General features: G+C 39.9%; 1 protein-coding gene across 1 annotated transcript in view; it reads left to right on the forward strand.

The window, feature by feature from the left end:
• LOC147061083 (teneurin-3) overlaps nt 1-22,407 on the forward strand; it is a 168,275-nt gene that overhangs the window by 103,960 nt on the left and 41,908 nt on the right. The window contains exons 11-16 of the mRNA XM_085905468.1: nt 7,438-7,623; nt 10,531-10,551; nt 13,644-13,667; nt 15,069-15,215; nt 16,827-17,046; nt 21,038-21,157. Of these exons, the coding sequence (XP_085761594.1) occupies nt 7,438-7,623; nt 10,531-10,551; nt 13,644-13,667; nt 15,069-15,215; nt 16,827-17,046; nt 21,038-21,157 (718 nt within the window). The remainder of the gene's footprint in view (nt 1-7,437; nt 7,624-10,530; nt 10,552-13,643; nt 13,668-15,068; nt 15,216-16,826; nt 17,047-21,037; nt 21,158-22,407) is intronic.

The following is a 22,407-nucleotide window of genomic DNA, read 5'->3' on the forward strand; positions in this document are numbered from 1 at the left end:
ACTGGGGAATTACTGAAAAACCAATAAGATTAGATTTTCTCGCGACTGATACATCAAAAATAAAATAATGTTTTTGTTTTCAAAATATTTTTGGGGAAGTGTATTTTCCTCTCTTTGCTTTTTAGCATCAAAGGGCAGCTAATTACATCCCAATATATTTGTACTGCTTCTGTAATTTTCCTCTCAACCCTCTACACTCAAATTAACTGGCAACATATTAGCTTAGTTTGTGTGTGTTTCCTTTGATGTGCTCAAAAAAACAACCACAAATATGTTTGCCTTAATAAACAGGCTTAATCATGATTAAACCGTCTCTTCATAAATTTTTGGGTAAACCATTGTAAAAGGTATGTGCTACTTTGATATGCTTAATGGTTATGCGACGGAAATGTTACGCCCACTATAAACAATACAGCTCCGCCTTAGAAATTAGCGTAAAATAGCCGCTTCAAAACAAACAAAAAAAGAAAAAAAAAACGACACTCACAAAAACAGCATGCTGTGGACCCTTTTGAGCGTATTGGTTTATTGTAGATTTATTCATCTCTATTGTACAAAATTGTGATTATCATGGATGATAGGTTAGAGGAATGGTCACATTAATTTTATGAATGCATATTGTGATTGAGTGTGCCATGAACTATTTTTGGACTGTGGATTATATTTAGTCATTCTGTTCATTATTGCCATTCATTTTTATTAAGATGGCTGTTGTCACAAATAACTGAGAGTAACAATCACATTCATATTTTTCTTTTTGACACTGTGAATTATTTATACGTAGTTGTTCAGTTTATTTCTTCTGTGGAAGTTAGCATTAATAATTGGTGATAAGAGACATTTTATTGAGTACATGCTGCATGAATGTGCCATTGCCTGAATGAGTATGTCATTGACTCAGTTCTGACTGTGTTATTTCGATTCATTCCTGTTCATTTCTATTGTATCATGGATAAGTAACGAAAATAATGATCACATAATCACATATTTACATGCATTTGACAATATGTGGCACACAATTTTGTATCTGTGGATTTTCATGTGTTGTGTTTAGTTGTATAGTGCATATTGGCTGTTCATTCATAACTGGTCGGAGGAACAGTTGCATTCCATTCGTTACATTTTTTTTTTTTTTTTGACCCAGCATCCTATAGACTGCTTTCTATTTTTTTTTTTAAATTAGGATTTCACTTCATTGATTGCATTCCAGTAATTATATGACACTTCAATGCTTTGTGGCTTGCTTTCATGCGCATGACCAATTGTGACCATATTGTTGTTGTCTCGTTACGTTCGATGCTTTCAACGTTGCATGGTTTTTGTGGGAAAATTATTGATATTTGGTAATCCAACAGTTCCCGTGTTGTAATTATTCAGAACAGAAAGTGGCCGGTAAGCATTTTGTTTTCATTCCTCACTTCTTACATTTTAATCAGTTATAATAAATCATCCACAAGGGAATAATCTATTTCCCCCACTCAGTCAGACATGAAAGTCTTTGAGCAGAAAAGACGGCTAAATCAAGTTATTTCTCCTGCCGTTCTGACTCATTTCGTAAACCTAAAGTTATTCATTTGCAATGTCCTGCTGACTGAAAGTCTGGAAGTTGATGAATGTGAGCAGGTCCTGGCTTTATGAATTCCTGATAACGCGCCTTGTTTTTGCAGCCTTGATTAAATTACAGGGGGAAAAAAAACATGATGAAGCTTCATTACGGTCTGCGTCGGAGTCAAAGTTTTGACACTTGTCGCGCGCGCTGCTTGCTATAAAAGGGCCGACATATGTTAACAACGTGGTGTTGACACCATGCATTAATCTTGCGGGCCCCAACATATGTTCTTTCTCAAGGTGTCGCACAGGTATCTTATTAGAAAATATGAGACACAGATTTATTCACAGCCTTACTCTCCCTGAAAAAAGTAATGTTAATTTTTTTTCTTAAAAAGAAGCATTGTTTCCCATTTGAGACTCTTAATTTGTCATCGGGATTTCCTTTTGACCACAAGAGGACAATGTATTAGTGCAGAGGCCAGAGCATTGCATCTGTTATGTCAGACTGATTTATGTGGACTTTCTTCTTGAAGATTATTTTTGAGTTGTTATTTTTATTTCTATTGTACAATCATAAGGCAGTGAAAGGAGCATTGCATTATGAAACAAATGAATCGACTCATGATTTTTTCAAACTACGGACCGTCGTCCGACTGATGTTTTGCCTTGAAGTGCAAGCGATAAAAGGTCAACTCGACTCACTTTACAACACGCAGCATTTTGGAGTTTGTGACGTAAAAAAAGGGATTTGCTAAAACAGCCCATTTGACAGTGCTGTTTGAGCTATGTTGATACAAACAGTAATATGCAAGAAAAACAAGGGTCATTTTTCTCACAACTTTGGGAACTGAGTCAGGTTGGGGGAATGCATATTTATGATAAAAATCACAACAAAAGGAGAATTTCTTCCCAGGGCCCCTTTAATGGTTGTCTCTGTAAAGTGTATTGTATTTTTATTTTCCTTTTTTGTTTTTTGTGGGGGGTTATTTTTTCTTGTATTTTCTGTCTGGTGTGCTGTTGTGTATTACTCCATTAGTGTTATGTGCTACAAGAAGATGAGGATTCATTGTCACCATGGCACCAAAAGAAATTCAATATTACACGATAACACTGTTACGTATAACAAATGGACATATTGCCTTTGCGTTTTTTCTTTACACAGCACATAGATTGTTTGGCACCCCCCCAAAAAAGAGAGATAACACAACAAAGTCTCATTTCCCCTTCATGTCATTCTCTGAGTCTGTCTCATGTCTTCTCTGAGACATGATCTCAAAATTGTCAATAGCAGCTCACCTGGGTCCAAAAATCAGGGAGTCTGTTAACCTGGCAGGCTTGGTAGGGAATTTCCACATTCTGGACAATTAATGCTGCGGTTCTTCCTTCAATTAAATAAACTTTAATTAACAAACGCGGCGGCTGTGATCGATTGCCCCAAACCTCCATGCAGCCGCGGCATGTTCAAAGCAGATAAACACTTTGCCGCTAATGAAAAATTGATTACATGATTTCTTTGCAAAGCAGGAACCTTTTGCCAGTTCGATGACTGTCCCCAAGAGGTGCTTTTAATATTCTACAGTGTGTGCTCAGGGAGATGGGCTTAATGGTGAACATCTCTCAATTGAAGAAGTCTGACATGGACAAAACAGTGCCCTGCGATTGGCTGGCAATCAGTTCAGGGTGTCCCCCGCCGACTGCCTGAGGTCAGCTGGGACAAGCTCCAGTACGCCAGCAAACTTCCTGAGGAACAGCGGTTCAGAAAATGGATGTATGGACGAAACAGATACCTACAATAAAAAAATATTAATGGCATTGGGGGGAAATGAGAAACCGTGAGGATCCACCTTTCACAATGATTAGGCTGCGATGTATACCCATTGGGCAACATTTAAGATATAATGTAATACGAAACAATATGAGATAAAGAAGTGTAAAAAGCATTGAATCAGATGAAGCGCAGCAGAAAGGTGGTCATTCAAGTCACAACGTTAGTCCACTTTTTTGTAACCTTGTTACAATTAGATTCCAAAAATAGGACCTTGAAAAAAGCAACTGTATAATTTACCAAAAGTTGCATGTTCGAGAGATATGTACAAGTACCAACTTGTGGCAACTCACTTTAACAAACAGCAGCCATAGATATGAATAGGTAGATTCAACACACTCCTTTTGAGCTGCCTCCCTACAACGATGTGAAGATAAAGCCCATGCTTGTTTGATGGGACAGTCCCCACTGATAACGTGACTATCACTCATGTTAAGTCAAGGTGCCGCTCTACTCAATTTCTCCGTATACAATTGCACTATATTGAAAAGAATCAAGTAAGCACTAATTATGCATTTTGATATATTTTTAATGTTGAACTCTCTTTCGTCTAACACAGAGAGTCAAGTTGTGTAGGTGGATTTGTATGAACAAAATGCACATGTGGAATCGTGAAAACACAGTTTGTAAGTTAAAGTGTGAAGTTTTTGCAAGCTTGCGTACATTTCCTGGAGCTACTTCAGATTGCAAGAACACACTCTAGATTTCACGCTGATTGTCACACTGTTTATCCTCGCTTCTCGCTTAGCGTTAGCCTCGGCACGCCACGCTCTGATGTATCGCCTCGGCCAGATAACGCCAACTCAAAGAGGCCCGCTTCACTTTTGTCAAAGTCCAGACGATGTATGGGAACCTGCTTCTTACACTGTTTATCCCACATGCCTTGCAAGAATAAATCTAAAAAAAATAAATTCCATGAAGCCAACACAATTGCTACGATATAGGTTTTTGCTGTTGTGCACCAAACGTCACTGAACCAGGCAGTGTGAGTCACAGCACTTTGGTTCCTTTCCGACTTCTAAGAAGTAAATAACCAACTGAATTTTTAAAAAGTTGCTTCAATACTCTTCCCAAACCCAAGGGCAAAAACGAAAACTTTTCACAATTTACCGTCACCTGTGTGTCTGGTATAAATAGTTATAATTTGGTATCAATCAGACAAAGTCTGTCTGAGATGTTAACTTGAAAGTGGCACAAATGACCCTAAAACAGCACCTTCAAAGCAAAATGACAAACTACCTGTGTATCTTATTGATGCTTTTTACTATAGAAAGGTGATATTTGAGACTCACTACACCCCATAACCCTTACCAAATGTAAATTTTCACCTTGATCAACATGCCCACAACATTTGGTAGATTTCTTTTATTGAGCATGTTGCATGTCTTAAAATAGATATTTGGACATACTACATTTTGGCATGTTTAAGCAATAATGCAAAATGGTCCTTAAAGCTATCTCAAAATTGTATGATTCATATCCCGAGTTAATTAAAGCAACCATCTGGAGCTCAACGTTAGGCCAGTTCTGAGCTGAGGTGGAGGCTGTGGACGCGTACAAATATCTTGGGGTGTAGCTTGATGGGAAACTGGACTGGTCAGCACACACCAGCACAAGAAGATGCAGAGCATGATGTAGTACTTCCTGAGGAGGCCGTGGTCGTTCAACATCTGCGACAAGCTGTTGGAGATGTTTTACCAGTCTGTGGTTGCTAGTGTCCGCTTCGACACCATGGTGTGCTGGTGTAGCAACACATTCAAGAAGGATACTTCCAGACTAGAGAAACTGGTCGGGCGAGCCGGCTCTGTCGGCAAGAAGCTGGGCTCTCTGGGGGCGATGGCAGAGTTGAGGGCACTGAACAAACTATGGGACATTATGAACAATGCCAGCCACCCACTGCACACTATCACCGTCGCTGTTCTATGGGAGACTGCTCCTCCCCAAATGTCAGACCAACAGACTGCTGAACTCATGCCATCAAACTCTATAACTCCTCAATTGGGGGAAGGAGCTGGTAGGAATGGGGACAAAAGGAGACCTCACATGATTGGCATACCCAAGTGTAGTTACCTTTAATACTTTATTATGTGACATTTACTATTTCTTCTTATTGTTATTTATGTGTAGATCAACACTTTATTTACTATTTCTGTGTGAGATACTGGTACCAGAATGTCTTGAGAGCAATCTCAAGGGATGAATAAAGTTGAGTCTGTCTAAGTCTAACAGATCTAACTTCCATCCATCCATTATCTTAACCACTTACCCTCACGGGGAGCCTATTCCAGCTGACTTTGAGAAGTAGGTAGGGTACACCCTGAGGAAAACAAAGGGAGAAATATCATAGGAATGCCATCCTATGAAACAATTGAAGTCCCACAGCGCTAAGTTCAAAGTACACTGCTGCTGTTTGAATATGCCTTCACTGAATGAAATTAGATGCATTTTAAAGGATGGGCAGGGATATGAGATGTTGGAGTACTTCATTTCAGTAGAAACCATTAGGCACACCTGCCCAATCTGTTATCCTAGTGAGGGACATGTCTGTATCATTTACATTCCCAACAAGTCATTATGAAGTGACTAAGTTTTGTTTACGTTTCAAACAAGTGAGTTAAAAAACAAGGTAAAGCAAGTTTACATTTGCAACGTTTCCAGCAAGTTAGTGAAATAATGTAGTTAAGGTTTGTTTACATTTCTGACATGGAAGTAAAATGTTTGAATGCACCCTCACTGAACATCTTACTAAAAGTTTAGATGTAGGGAGGAGAATCCAAGGGAATACCATAGTATTTTAAACATTAGTTATCCCTGTCTAGTATATAATCTTACTGAGAGAAGCTTCTTCCAAAACCACTGTGTTATTAACTGCATGATTATGACTATAAATGAGCTTGCCATGTGCCCTGGCGACATTAATCACCGGATCACCAAGTAACATCCTGCTATTTAGACTGTCATATCTCAAAACCCAAAGCGCTTTTGTACAATAAAAGAACAAGTCACATCTCAGATCTTAAGAATTTCTATTATCTTGTCCTGTTTTAATAAAGACTTTAAAGCAGGTTAGTTATTTTGTGTGTAAACGTGTTTTGTAGCAGCTACATCTGCGCAAGTTATCCTTTTCTGTTCGCATGGAAAGTTTCTATATGATTATATGCATACTGTAAATGTGACGGCCCTCTGTGTGGACAGCATCTCTAGCTTTCTCTTGCTATTTTCTCATGTACCCTTGTATTGGTGAAGCACAGGAACCTTGACAAAATATTTACCACTTGGGAACACATACCTCCTGTCAAAGGTTTCAGCATGTGAATCAATCATTTTTTGGGGGGGCATATGTAGTGGGCACTGGGCACCATGTCTTTGGCAGTGTAAATTGGTGCGAATTGAATAGAATTGAGCTCACTGGATGTTGTTTTAAATAGTTACGAGAGAAGTCTGAAACTTTGTGAAATAATGTTACCAAATAATCACATTGGAATAACTGACAGCTCTTTTGTACACTAGCAATATCCATCCATTTTCTTAACAGTTTTGTCATCACAAGGGTTGCAGGTGTGCTAGGGCCTATCTCAGCAGACATCGCGCAGTAGGCGGGGACACCCTGAATTGATCGCCATCCAATTGCAGGGCACATGGAGACGAACAACCATTCACTCTCACACCTACGGGCAATTTAAAGTGCTCGCAATCTGAGTTCATTTGAATATAGTCATAATATTTCACCATTTACCTTTTTTTTAAAATCGTGTTTTGAAATATTAAGTGTTTCTCTAACGTGTATCTTCACTTTCATCAACTAATTCAATCTTGTTTTGAATGTCTTTTACTCTGTAAACCATGAATACGCCTTAGTATGTACAAATGCTGGTATCCAAATAAAGGTGCATTGCCTTCTTTTAAATATGTCTTGAATATTTACTGTGGGTTGAAGTGTTGAAAAAAAAATCCCATAACATTAGAGACAGAAGTGTGATTAGGTTTCATTGACGTTTGGAAAAATAATTGAGAATGTGATGTTTCTTACATTTTTGTTGTTGTTGACATTTTGCTTTCAGAAGTGTGTGTGGTCGACTGTGGCCCTCATGGTTCATGCCTGGGTGGTATGTGTCACTGTGAGGAGGGCTGGGCAGGCACAGAGTGCGAGCAGAGGGACTGTCACCCGCGCTGCATCGATCACGGGGTGTGTCGCGAGGGCAAATGTGACTGCCACCAGGGCTGGACAGGCGAGCACTGCACCATCGGTGAGCAAGACGTCTCAACACAGCCTACAAAAAGCGCACACACATGCACGCGTGCGCACACAATCACGCACGCATGCATGCACACACATATTACACTCACATGCAGACACCTGACAGAAGGCCACAGATTGTGGATCACCATTGAAGCGTGAATGTCAGTGGGTTCAGTGTTGTAAAAAAACATCTGGACTACCCAGCATGTTACAATATTGTGTACAGCATCTTGTCAGCACTTCCGAAGAGTTTCGATGACGTGACAATGCGTTGAAGCCTTGTAGAGAGGGCTGTTTCTAATAGTTTGACCCTTTCATATTTCTACCCATAAAGATATACAACACACAGTAGTTAAGGTTTGTTTCCTTTTTGTGCAAATCCCTGTAAAGAACCTTTGTAAAATGGTTCTGAATTAGTATGTTTTCAATTATTATTACTCTGTCAGTGAAAGGAAACCATGCCAAAAGGTTTTCATTGTCTCACCTTGAGGGGCTAATAATTTCTAACAACCACCTTTTACCTCTGGTGAAGTGGAACTCTGGAATTAGTGACTCAAGGGCAGACGGCGAGTCAAGGCCTCTTTGGAATATCATTTTCCATGCAAAAGCAGCACTTCAGTTGCCATTAATGAGGATAATGACATCGGAGATGCCACTTCCTACTGTTGACCTGTAGTCTACCGGTTGAACCTCACATGTAGCGTCAAGCTCCATATTGCCGAGAGGCCACTTGCAGCTCTTGGTCCATGTTCCCAGGCATCACCTGGGTAACAACAAATCCAGCTACTTCAGGCTTCCGGCAATTAGTTCTGTTATTTACAATCCGGCAAGCCTCCTTCACTGCAGGTGGAGTGGCTCCAATTCCCAATGCCTTAATGCTCTCAGCAAAACTATGGCACACCTATAGGCTTCACTTCCCCTTTCAGTTTTAATTCAGGAGAAAATTGTGTTTAGTTACTGTACTCGTACATTTTAGCATAGGTTAAAACGTAAAAACCTTAACCTTATTGAAGGGTTTTCAGGTGTCAGTGACTGGTGATTAGACAGTGACTAGCACCCACGGATCAAGAGTATGTTTCATAACATGAATAGTCGATTTTACATGAGAAAATGCCAACTGTTCACTAAAATGATGACTTCTCAGCCCTGCAGTTTGTTGATTTTAGTGAAGTGCAAGTACTCTAATCTGAATCCTTATTCCTAACCTTACTCCCACAGATCTGTAAATCATTAAATTAACCCCTGAACATTATTATTTACACATAACATATCTTATCCCTTACCTTAACCTCACCTAGCCTGAACCAGCTAACCACCTCACACCTTAACGCTAACCCTTTTGTTTGTTTGGTTCCCACTTGATCTCAGAGCCTCTCTTTGCTTAGAAAAAGAAGTAAATGTCCTTTCTTTACTTCGCTTAATTCAACAATAAAACAGGTCTAACTAAAATGATCCAAGCAACAGAGGAGCTCGTCGTGCATTAGTGCTTGTATTCAATAGACAAGAGGTCTTAAATTGAATTGAAATAGCCTTTAAGTCTTCAATTTGCCTTCCTTAAATGTTCCCTGCACTCCTGTTTCAATTGACACCCACTTTTCTCAAGACTTTATTTGTCCATAAAGTGTCTTTTAATCTCATTTTGCATGGACAGAGCTTGCATGGATGACTTCCTTGGCTATTCTGTGGCTACAGAACAGTGATCCTGTTATATAAGCCCTTTGACTGCAGTTAGGTGTTTTTGACTCACAGCCACTGTCAAAGCTGGGTTGGTGTCGGAAGAAGCGACTCGGGTATTCTACTTAATGGCTCTGCATGGATCTGCTTTGAGCCCACTGGTGCTTGAAGGCGACAAGGCAAACAAAGAGGTTCAAATATCAAGAGAAACTGTGTTTTCCTTTGTGCCTAGCCCATTAGTGCCAAATCAAAGCAGACGGAGAATGTTCATAATGAATATTTTAGCAAGCGTTTTTAAACTGAGTCATTTAGGCACTGATTCGTATGGCGGCTAATGGCCGGCATCTGGGATTCTTCTTCATAATCACTTGCCGCTTTAATTAACAGCTCACATTTTTGTCCAACACTGAACTTGCACCCAATAAAAAAAAGAGAGAAAATGATGACGGGTTTTCCATGTGAGGATCTTTTCGTGTGCTTTTAAATTTGTTTATCTCTGTCTTGTCCTGTTGCCTAACTCCAATTTTGGCTATGTCCACATGAACATGTGTATTTTTTATTAACTTTTAGCCTCTTTCTTGGAGGGGGGTTACCTTTAGGTTACCATCTTGCCAACTTCACAAATGTCTTTGTATTAAAATGAAAATAATCTACCAGGGTATAATCTTTGTTGGGTATGCACAAATGGAGAGATGATTTTCTTTTTGTTTTCCCCATTATAACTCCAAATCAACTCACATGATTTAAAATCATCAAATATTGGTGCAGATTTTCCGGGTTTCTCAAGCAGAGCTTCCTTAGTGTGGCTATATATGAGCTCTATAAAATTATCAAAAATAGGCTTTTTTGACATTTAAATTTTTTGCATATTACCCACATCCTCTCGGGGCTGTGTGAGATAAATGTTCATTATAAACAGACTTTTTGTAAATGTAGGAGGATTAAAGTGTCACCTGTTCGCCATTCACTTAACAACCTGCAAATATATTTCCATGAGGAACAACGGGATTTAGTTTTTTTATATTTGAATCATTTTAGTATCACAAAACTTGTTTATACAAATGTAGAAAATGGTCTACAATTGGCCTGTATGCATTTTTTTTAAAAAACTTTAAATTGGTTTAAATTGTAAAGAATCTACTTGCTCATGTGGACATGGTCTTACAATAATTGTCTTTCTGTGTTCCTATCTTCCTTTCTCTTTGTCTTCCTCTGATCTCCTCTTGGCATCCATGTAAAGCCCTGGATTCCAGAGTGTCAGGTAAAAGAAAAACAACTCAAAACAACACACTTTTTGCTTGAGAGTAATCTCATCATTCAAATTGTTACGATCCACCTTTATTTTGCGGCTAACATATTGAATATCTCCTGCCACTCATGTTTTACATTGGCTTTCTGGCTCCACCAATATTGGGATTATTTTCTTTTTCCAGAAAAGGTATTGATTTCAGATCTCAGATGTATATATGGGAGTTCAAGTATGCTTTAAATTGATTTGCTTTGGAGCAGCAGTCCTCACCATTACCCTCAAGCCCCGAGCCCACTTTTTAACCCTAACCCAAACCTAACCCTTAATCCTATCCCTGAAATTGTAATGCCCAAACTAGCACAAAACCTTAAGCACCAACCCAAGCCTTACTCTTAAACCTAACCTTTCATCTAACACAAACCTGCTTAAAAAACAACCCATTTTCATCATGGCTTGTCCTCATTAGGGTCACAAATGTGCTAGAAGCTACCCCAGTTGACTGTTGAGCAAAGAGTGGGTGTCACTGTAGACTGTAAAGCAATTGCAGGGCACATATACACTATGTGCAGAATTATTACACAAGTGCGTATCTTGACCGTACGATCATTTTTATGCATATTTTCTGACTCCATGACATATGACTATATTATTACGCAAGTGTGTATTGTGACCGTATGATCATTTTTATGCATATTTTCCAACTCCATGCTGTATAAGCTTGAATGCTTACTAGCATATCAAGTGATGTGTATTTGTGTTACGAGGGATGGTGGGGCCTCAGCAGATCAACACACTATTTCACAGTGTGCATAATTAGGCAGCTTGTTTTCCTTGGGCAAAATATGGCAAAAAAGAGATTTAAATTACTTTGAAAAGTCAAAAATTGGAAAAAAAAGTATTTCAGAAGGATGCAGCACTCTTGAAATTGCTAAGATAAACCAGGTGTGTCAAGACCGGATCATGAAATATCAGTAGACACATTTTCCAAAGATCTTATGGACTGATGTGAGAGTGACTCAAGACGAACCAGCTGGATTCATGGCAAGATTAATAAGGACTACAGAGCTCCACTATAAATCAGATGCCAGCAAGGTGGAGGCGGGCTACTGGTATGGGCTGGTATTATTTAAGATGAGCTGGTTTGACTTTTTCGTGGACTTAAAATTAACTCTAAAATTAAAACAAAAATGAGTTCAAATTAACCAACTGTCAGTTTTTAGAAGACTCCTCAAGCTGAAGTACAGTAAGATGTTTGCATCTTTCAAGAAGACCATGATTTTTATGCAGGAAAATATTCCATCACATGCATCAAACAAAGTATTAAGTAAAAGTAGGAAGTTAAATTTGACAGCTCACTGGTAAAGGCCTAAAAGATATTAGAACAATGACGTGGCCCCCTTCTTCACCTTATCTAAATTCAATTGAGAACTTGTGGGCCCTTCCTAAACGGAGATTTACGCTAAAGGAAAACAGTACACCTCTGTGAACAACGTCTGTGAGGCTGTGGTTGTTGCTGCACAAAAGGTCAATCGTGAACAGATCAACAAGCTGACAGGCTTCATGGATGGAAGTCTTATTACTGTTATTAAAAAGAAGGATGGTTACATTTGTCAAATTTTTTTTTAAATGTTAATTTGTTCATTTTGAGTTGTTTGTTCATTATTCTCACTTTAAAATGAAAATAAACAAGTGAAATGGGAACATACTTTCGTTGCATAATAATTGTGCACACTAATAATTGCCTGATAATTGTGCACACAGAAAATTTCCCAAGATAGTCAGATTCTCACTTTTACTCTCTTAAAGATTCAAGTTTGAGTTTTTTTGTTTGACCAACATCACTAAAATTTTCGAAAAACAAAATTAATCCTCAAAAATACAATTTGCCTAATAATTCTGCACAGTGTAGACAAACATAACTCACACCAACTCACCACTTAAAATGTGGAAGGTAACTCGAGCGCCCAGAGGAATCCCACGTTAGCACAGGGAGAACATGGACACCTTGGATTTGAATCCCCAATCTCAGAGCTGTGAGGCAGATGTGCTGACCACTCGCCATCCCGCCACTTTAAAATCCCTAGTCTTAACATTTTCTAAAAGTGTGGCCTTAAATATGAAAACAAGACACTTCATTGTAGAAACTACCTTCGTCCTTGAAACTCTGTCTCAACCTACCTCCAACCCTAATTCTAACCCCAAAACCTTCCTTGAATCTGCCTTGCCCTCAACTGTAACACTAACCTTAACCCATCTATTCATCTTCTGTACAATCCACATAAAGGGCTTTTGATATTGCACACAGCAAACCACAACACATAGTAGACGAACCCATTTATTCAGTATGTGCTACCATGGCACACCTGCGCCGCATGGATGGTGGTGGAATGATTTATGAGTGAAGGTTTTTTTGGGTAGTGTTGTAGGCTACAGTAAAAAAGATGGAGAACTTTGAAAAAGTCAAAAGTTCACCTCAATGCAGTCCCCAAATAGCTGTTGCTCGCTTATGATCCTGAATTTAATTAGATTATGTTGCAGTAGCAGTAATGTGCATTATATATATATTTTTAATAATTTCATTATAATTACATTTATTATAATTTTCATTATAAAGCGTATCAGTAGGCGCTCAAATAACAAAGGACCCTGATGCAAAATAGCAGGCTGATCACATCTTGTCCCGACACTGCTTCCTTGAACTGGTCGCCAGCAAATCACAGGGCACAAACCCCTAGCCCCAATTCTTTAATCCCGACCTCAGATCCCTTTAATCCTCATCCCAAATACAATCCCTATCATTACCCAAACCTCCTACACCTATCCCTGTTACCCTTACACTTGTCTCCCATTGGCTCAACCCTGATTTTTGTTGACTATTCTGGGTCTTTTTCTTTTGCCTCACACGTACTCACTATTCCTCAATGCTTACGGTTAGCATCAGCCTTCTGGCTCCACCAATAATTTGAGCGTCGGTGCGTGTTAATTTTATACATGCGTTCCATCTATTGTCAAGAAAATGTTTTTTTTCTTTTTTTGTCGGCTTAGCTAAGTCACTTCTGTTCCCTTTTTCCCTAAATGTTTCCCTCTCCTGGGTTGTGTAATAGGAGCAGTCAAGATAGGATATAAAGGTAAACTGAACCCTCCCCAGGGGGATTGTCACAAACGATCACCTCCCACCCCCCTCTGCTCTTTGTCTCCCCCCTAGCACGACGTTGATACACCTGTTCTATGTCAGAGTTGACCATGATGTCTCCCCCACCCACTTTTTCCTTCTGATATGTCCCGTCATTCCCTGTCCGTCTTCAACCAGTAGACTCCACGGTCCCCTTGTCCCCCCTTCCTTGTCTCACCCAGTGGAGCTGCTGTGGTTTGTTTGGGCCTTGTGGAGGCCAGTGCTATGTCCTTCTCTGTACATGTAGACGCTCAGGATGCCGACACTTCCCTCTTCCCTTTTGCCTTTATTATGATTCTTATTTGACATTAAAGGCTTCCTTGTCCCCCGTCACTGTGGCTGTTACTTCACATGAGCGTTCAGTCCAAAATGGAGGCCATCGCTTCCAGGATTTGTAGAAACGTCAAGGGAAAAAAATATTCCTGTGCAGTTCATCTGCACAAATGTATAGGATACAATAGAAGAGCTGTCTCAAAAATGCTGCCTTCATTTTTGTAAACATCGGTTAAAATAAAGTATCTAATATCTATCTATCTATCTATCTATCTATCTATCTATCTATCTATCTATCTATCTATCTATCTATCTATCTATCTATCTATCTATCTATCTATCTATCTATCTATCTATCTATCTATCTATCTATCTATCTATCTATCTATCTATCTATCTATCTATCTATCTATCTGTCTGTCTGTCTGTCTGTCTGTCTGTCTGTCTGTCTGTCTGTCTGTCTGTCTGTCTGTCTGTCTGTCTGTCTGTCTGTCTGTCTGTCTGTCTGTCTGTCTGTCTGTCTGCTGTCCGTCCGTCCGTCTGTCTGCCTGTCTATCTAATGTATCCATCTTGTTGATCTAACTAACTAACTAACTAACTAACTAACTAACTAACTAACTAATCAAAACTATTTCATCTAATACATTTGGGTGTTGTCCTTGGGGACAGTCTGAAATTATGTTTTTCCTCCCAATCAAAATTTCAGCATTATTAGTTTTTATTTGCGCCAGCTCTTGTATTGGATCTCATTAGAGTGGGCAGTGTTAGGCTGTGGATGTGCTGTAGAGTGTAACTTGACCCATGGGAACCTCATTCCAGGATCAACAGTACCACCTTTATAGACCTTCAGAAACCTCCAACACGGGTGCTGGTCCTGCTCTAATTAAGAGTCACTGAGACACTTTTATCACAGCAACGCGCTCATGTGAATCGACAGACCTTCTCACACATTCCTGAGTCCTGTCAGATGTGTTCTGCACTCTGTGTTCGTTCCTCTGCCCACTGTCTGTTCTCTAACCCCCCTTTCCCACCCATTTCTCGTTCTTATGCTGGTGCATGACATTGCTACATGATGTGTTGACAGACGGCTGCCCAGGCCTGTGCAACAACAACGGGCGTTGCGTACTTGATCAGAACGTCTGGCACTGCATTTGCCAGTCGGGATGGCGCGGCCTGGGATGTGATGTTGCTACTGAGACACTTTGCTCAGATGGCAAGGACAACGAGGGAGGTAGGAAAACCTGTTTTGTGATGGTTAACTTGACTCTTGCTCCAGTGTCAACAACTTCCAACTTCAATCGCGGTAATAGCCAAAAAGGGGGCCTATGAGACTCTTTGATCGGATAACAGTACACTGCCTAGCACACTATTTTTTCCATCACGGAAATCACTACTTTGTAGCAGTGACAGATTAGAATTTGAGGGCATTATTCATCCATTTTCAACACCGCTTATCCTGTTCAGAGTTGCAGGGGGTGCTGGAGCCTATCCCAGCTGACATCGGGTGAAAGGCAGGCTACACTCTGAACTGGTTGCCAGCCAGTCACAGGGCACACAGAGACAAACAATCAGTCACACCCATTTGCACACTGTCACTGAGCGGGAGTTGATCCCACGCTGCCTGCACACAGGTCAGGCGAGTTTACCCCTACACTATCAGCAACTTAGGCATTATTCTATTCTAAAAAGTATATATATAAAACGTTTGAAGTAAAAATCACCATAAAACAGTCACAAAAACAAGTAAAACAAAAAACACGGAAGAAAATTAAAATGCGTGAGGAAAATAATCAAAAACACCAAAAACAAGTTTGAATCAATTCAAAAACTGTAAAAACTGTCAAATAATAACAGTAAGATAAATGAATGCCAACAATAGGAAAAAAAAAGATTTGAGCAACTGGAATGAAGAAAAGCCTCATTGACATGAACTCAGTACTCTGCACACATCTCATCAACAAGTTTGGAGGTCACACCAGATTAAATAATTCAGTTCACGCTGTCATTTTAATAAAGCCTGGTCCGTGTGTGAGGTCACTGGACCACTGGGGCTTGACGTGTAACGGAGATGCTATTCCGCTTTCCCAGATGGCCTCTATATGGACTTAGCGGTCCGCTGTCATGAGTAATCGAAAAAGACACTCTTCAAACGACTGTCTGCTGTTGTGATTGATGTGCAACTTTCACATCCAGACTCTTGGGTGTAGAGCAAAACAACTTTTGATTATACCTGTCCACTGTAGTCACTGATTAAAGAAAACAAGTTTTGAACAGCTGGTCACTGTAGTGACTGATAGTTGGAAAAAACTTTCCGCTGTTTACTGTGGTGATTGACACATAGCTTCCAAATCCAAACTTGCCAAAAAAGGAAAGCTGCTTTCGGCTAGAGCTGCCGCCTGGAATGGCTGATTTCATTTCATAATGAGATTCACCTTTATAAAAAAATTACCACCTTCATATAGTTGTCACTGCTAGAAGCAGACACGTTTTGGATAACTTTCCATGTGATCACTGATCGAACAAAACCTCTTTTGAAAAGAACTTTTCTCTGTCGTGACAGACAGAAAAAAATGTTTGACTGATCCACCACTTTGACATCAAGAGTCATGGGTCGGAATATCACTACTTTCAAACAGCTGTAGGGATGGAGATACAATTTGACATTGATGCATTTTTCGAAGAAAACTCTAATAGTTGTTGACTAAAGTGACTGATAGTGCAAAGCAACATTTGAATAGCTGTGTCAATTGCAGTAACTAATGTGGTGACATTGACACCTCTGTAGTGACTGATGCACAACCACGACATCAAGACTCATGTTTCCTCCGTCCTGCTTTCCCAGATGGCCTGGTGGACTGTATGGACCCAGACTGCTGTTCTCAAATCTCCTGCCAGGGTCAGATGTATTGCAAAGGCTCACTGGACCCGGCTACTGCCACAGCCACGCAGGGCCAGAACATGGCCAGCCAGCCCACCTTCAGGAGCTTCTATGAACGTGTTTCATTCCTGATTGGGCCCAGCGGAAGTCATGTGGTAATAGGGGTGAACCCCTTCAACAGCAGGTAAGTAGTGTTTCTACAATCACATCACAATTGATTGAAGTCATCAGGCTTGTAGATAAGTGTGCTTAAAATGGCATCCATCCTTTCCATTCATCCATCCGTCCCTCCGTTCGTCCGTCCATCCATTTATATATCAGTCTGTCTTTTTATCCATTCGTCCATCCATCCATCCATCCATCCATCCTTCCATCCATCATTCCAGCCAGCCCTTCCATCCAATCTTCTCCACTGAAGCAGGACAGTATAAAAGTGTTGCATGTGTCTTTTCATAAATCATTTTTACAAATGCGCTATACAAATGCGCTATAATGCAGAATACAACCCACAACCAGACACAAATCAACTGTCTGAAAATTGCACATAACGCATACACCAATGCCAGTGTAGGCATTATATATGTATGTTTTGTCCTAGTGTAGTAGACATAGGTTTGCCCACTGCTTAAAGCTGAATGCCAAAGGGCGTGTTTGGAAATTCACAGTATCACCCGTGCACTACTCTGCGAGTGGGCCTCTTCAGAGAGGCAAAATGCACTCTGCTCTCCTTAATTTCCAAACACACTGTGTTATATTCCATCCGGATGGATTGGTGAAACATGTCCCCAGTTGGAGCGCTGAGGGCGCGCACTCCATTTGTGGTGCACTCTGAATTTCCGAACGGCAAAATCAAGCAACATCCTGAATTCCAGAATGGTCACACTCCAATTAGTGCATGGAGTTATTTTCCGAACATGCCCAAAGCCAGAATGTTAACGTTCTGTATAAACTTACCAGATAGCTCACAAGATGTTACTTGTTTTCAGTGGCAGACTGTTTTAACTATTTTAGGTGGTTAATATTTTCACTTGTTTATAGTCTACCAAAAGTGTTGAACAAAATGCTAATGACAGGCTAAAATGCTCATGTGACAATTCTGACAAGAAAAGAGTAGGCAAAAAATATTTTTTCATCTACACATTTCACAATGGTTTACACAAGAGCTGAATCCTAATTACAGGCTAACACTGATTGACAAAGCTAACAAGATATTATTACAGTGTCGCCATATAAAATCAGTTTTCCCAATGAAGCCAGAAGGCTAATATGTCCCGTTAACCACAAGTCTGTTATTTTGTTTGAGTTCCATCATATTTTACGAGAGCGAAAGGCTAAGCACAGGGTAACATACAACAATGCTAATAAGATGATAGTACACCAGTAAACCAGTTTGCTCAATTGCTCGAAGCTAAATTCTAAAGCCAGAAGGCTGAAAGAAGGTATTAATAAATAAATGCAGCATTCCAGTGGTGTGATACAGTGACATTTAATTTACTGTAAGCTCAACTTCTAACATGGTAGATGTTTCTTTTAGCCGCGGGAAAGCAAAAAGAGAATCTAATGAATATTTTGAGCGTGAACGTTAATGCCACTGCTAGACACTAACATGACAGTAAGCTGAAGACAATGCTGATAAGGATTACCCGCCATCCCAGAGTATGGGTTATTGCCTGCTTCTATGTATATTTCTAGTAACGCGAGCTATTTACATAAGGATTACTTAAAGCGTTGCAGGGAATATTCCTTGAGCACAGCAGGAAGTCATGTTTTTCTTCCTTCTGTCCACCTCAAAACAAACATGCTCTAGAATTAGCTATTGTAGCTAGTTTTGCCAATTACCTTACAAACATTAAATAGTTGCACTGACACAGTCAAGCAGCAAGTCTATGAGCCTGTAACTGTGTTTTGATTATACTTTAGCCTATACACCCTTAAAACTGCTAGGTTAAAGATTGGACCAACCAAGGAAGTTGGGTCAATTTAAAAAAAATAAGGGGGAGGGGCTTGTTTTGTACACAAAAACGGGTTGTTTTGTGTCAAACAACCAGGAAGTTGCTTGGGTAAGTTTTAAGTTTAGTTCTTTGTAAACCAGCATTTTAAAGGTGTATGAGAGTTAATTGCTAAAGCAGCAAGTTAATGGACTAAAACACAGTGGACCCATAGATACCTGCAATCTGCCGTCCGTGAATTGTAGATATTTTTTTAAAGAATTTTGGGGATCAATTAAAAGTGAATTTTAGCTATTCACGGACCGCCCCACCCCTCTGCTCACTGAGACTCGCCAAACCATCCAAAGAGCAACAGTCCTTAGACACAGCCTCGTCAAAAGAGACGTGAAGCTGATGTAATAACTCCTCAACTTTGTTGTTGTTTTTTTATTGTTTTTTTAGACCATGGTGACATGCAGATGTCCTCATCCTATACTTATCTAACTATCTACCTGTCTGTCCATCCGTCTGTCTTTCTGTCTATCCATCAACAGCAAGATTTTACTATTGCATACAGTGTATCTATAATGATTTATGAATACGTATGAGAAGATAATGTGGGTATAAATTCAAAATACACGATGAATAAACAATAAAAATAATAAAATACTACAAGCAAAACAACAAAAATAAAATCACAATCAAATGCATACAGTAGAAAAAGTAAAGTGAATCAACAAATTAAAGAAAGAGGCTGTGGTTGACAATTAAACACAAGAACATCTAACAACACGTTCATTTTAGAACATCAGCAGCTATCGCCAGCTTTTATTTGTACTTGTATCATTAATCTGGCGTCCTAAGACAAATAGAAATCCTTGGAAAGCAGCAGCGCCATGCTCTTAAGTGGCCTCATTGCTTGAGCTTGACCAGATAAAGGATGCCGCGTTAACGCTGCTGTTGATCAAGCCTGCCTCTGCTACATAATGACATCAGGATCGCATGTCTTTCCCTCCTTCTCCTGCAGCTTGTCGGAGGCAGCTTGTTTCCGATTCCTCTCCACGCTTGAGAGGCGGGGAATAAATTAAACGCAGCGGAAACATGAGTTAAAAATGAAAATACAGCAGCAAGGTTAAGTCATGCGGAAGTTCACCTGAAGGCACCGCCCTTGCCTTTGATAGATTTCTATTCCAGCGTCTGTCAAGTTTATGCGGTAAAGTAGCAAAGTGCCTGAATACTTTAAAAAATTCATTTTTGGGCTAGTAAAAGTGTAATACAGTGTAGACCCAAAGTCAATCAGCTTGCCTGAAGGGCCAATCAGCCATTTAGTGAGTCATGCTGCTTTTTGTTAAACAACCTGCTAAAATGTTAAAAAAGAACTCCACATCCTTCACATATCAAATGAGCCTTCATAGAAGATCTTATAGGAACAATCATAGAAAACAATGTACGAACATAACTTCCATAATTTTTGATAGAATAAAGTGTAAAATAGCACACGTTTTCATATGAGGAAGAATGAAGTTGAAATTTGAAAATGGTTTTAATGAGAAACAGCAGTAATTGTATTAGAATAAGGTTGTATTATCAGTGGATGTAAAAATTCCCTACGTGTATGGGACAAAGTCGAAATACTTCAAATAGTCAGATCTTTTTTAATGCAAAATATCATGTTTCATATGTTTAAGTCTTATTTTTAAATCAAACATGAACGGCAATTTAAGATAAAAAGAGAATAGAGCCAACAACAGGCTGAATAACTCGATATGCTAACGTTACATGACACATAAACAACGAACAGAGAACGTGCATGACGTAACATATTAAGAGTTATTCCGATAACTATAGCATTAATAACATGCTAACAAGTTTATCAAACCATTCGTATAACTCCAAATCATGAAATCCAATGAAATCTTCATCCTCTGTGTCACTCTTAAACAACTCCGCTAACTCCGGAGGGAGAAGCTTACATCAGACTCATCGTCAGTTGCAGTTACAATTATTCCACAGGCCTAGAGTGCCCTCTTGCGGTTTAGTGTGAAAATAACATGTGAAATGATATAATAATTTGTTAACATAAGTTGCTCCTGAGTATAAGTTGCACCCCCGGACAAACCATGAAAAAAACTGTGACTTGTAGTCCGGAAAATACGATAATTGTCCATTTGTGTCTGTTCCGTCACTTGACACAAAGGCTGCTTCTGTTTGCCAATTGTGTGTGTGTGTTCTTTTTTTCTCACACAGTCTGGTGTCAGTCATCCGTGGTCAAGTCCTCACCGGAGACGGAACGCCACTAATCGGAGTCAATGTGTCATTCCCGCACTACCCTGACTACGGCTACACAGTCACCCGACAGGACGGCATGTAAGCATAATCATGCGGCAGTGCTACATTGGCGACCTTTCGCCTTGTGCTTATGTTTTTACTCGGCGGCTGCCGAGGGTGGAATAATATGGAGTATTCCTGGCGCACATCGCAAAAATAACAACAAATGGAGAGCGCAGAGCCAACAATTGCTGATGCAAATGTCACGACAGTGGCGAGCGTGTTGTTGGAGAGGCCTGTTTAAAATGCATTGCTTCAGTGAGGCTACAATCAATCTACCCGCAATGTCGTTAAACATGTTGCGTTATGCTCTGACCTTCCACCGTTGTTGTTGTCGCATAATGACAGCGCAAACGTACCTTCCTAAGCGCTCTCTGGCCGCCTCATTGGGTACATTTCCCACAAAATGTAAGCTGTGAATAGTAGTGAACAGGCATTTGCGCTCCATTGTTTATGGTGGGTTCTAGAACTAATTGTTTGATGACATGCTTCACATGCATTTGACAACTGCTGCAAAGAAGCTTCACAATTCTGGATACCTGTTCACATTCGGGGGTCATTTTGGTGGATTATCAGTCAATTCTTGAGTATGATTTAAATCTGGAATTTGTCCCAAATGACTGCTTCAGTTTCTTCCTATTCAATTTAAAAAAAACATTGCACCTTCTGTTATCGGTTGTCTCACCCAGTGTTATGATTGGCAAAATTGGTGCCTCTTCTACATCACAATCAAAGAATCACTCTGAATGAAGTCAGGGGCCACATGCAGGCCATCGGTTGCCCATCCTTGCTCTAGGATGTCTGCTTCCTGCTGGAGCCGATTTGGGCGAATTCCATGGCCACCCTAAACATGAAACTGGGTGATCATGGCTACATTAGCAAACAACATGAAAAAAATGCCAATGATCCACGCCCAAAAGTGAATGGGAAGTTGACCATTTTTGTTTTAAGCAACCGTTTTAGGCAAATTTTAGGGCACCCAACTTGTCACAAGCCCCAATCAGAAGCAGGTTTTGAAAGATGCGTAATGCTAATTGCCAAGCTTTTTTTGTTCACACCACCTAATATAGACGCAGATAGAGCATGGCTTTAAAGTTAGATTAGTCTTTTGCGGTTTCTTGGAAATAAAATTAAAAAAATAGCCTCGGAGAACAGTTTCACTGATCAACCCAAATTGGGTCAACATCAAGTTGCCCTCGAATCTTAATTATCCAATTTGTTAAGACATTTTGAACAATTGTACGCTTCCAGGCATGTGTTTAAAATGGCCCTTTTCTGTTCCATGTGCC

Source organism: Syngnathus leptorhynchus, chromosome 2 (genome assembly GCF_054491065.1).
Source record: "Syngnathus leptorhynchus isolate UIUO chromosome 2, UIUO_Slep, whole genome shotgun sequence".
NCBI classification, from domain to species: domain Eukaryota; kingdom Metazoa; phylum Chordata; class Actinopteri; order Syngnathiformes; family Syngnathidae; genus Syngnathus; species Syngnathus leptorhynchus.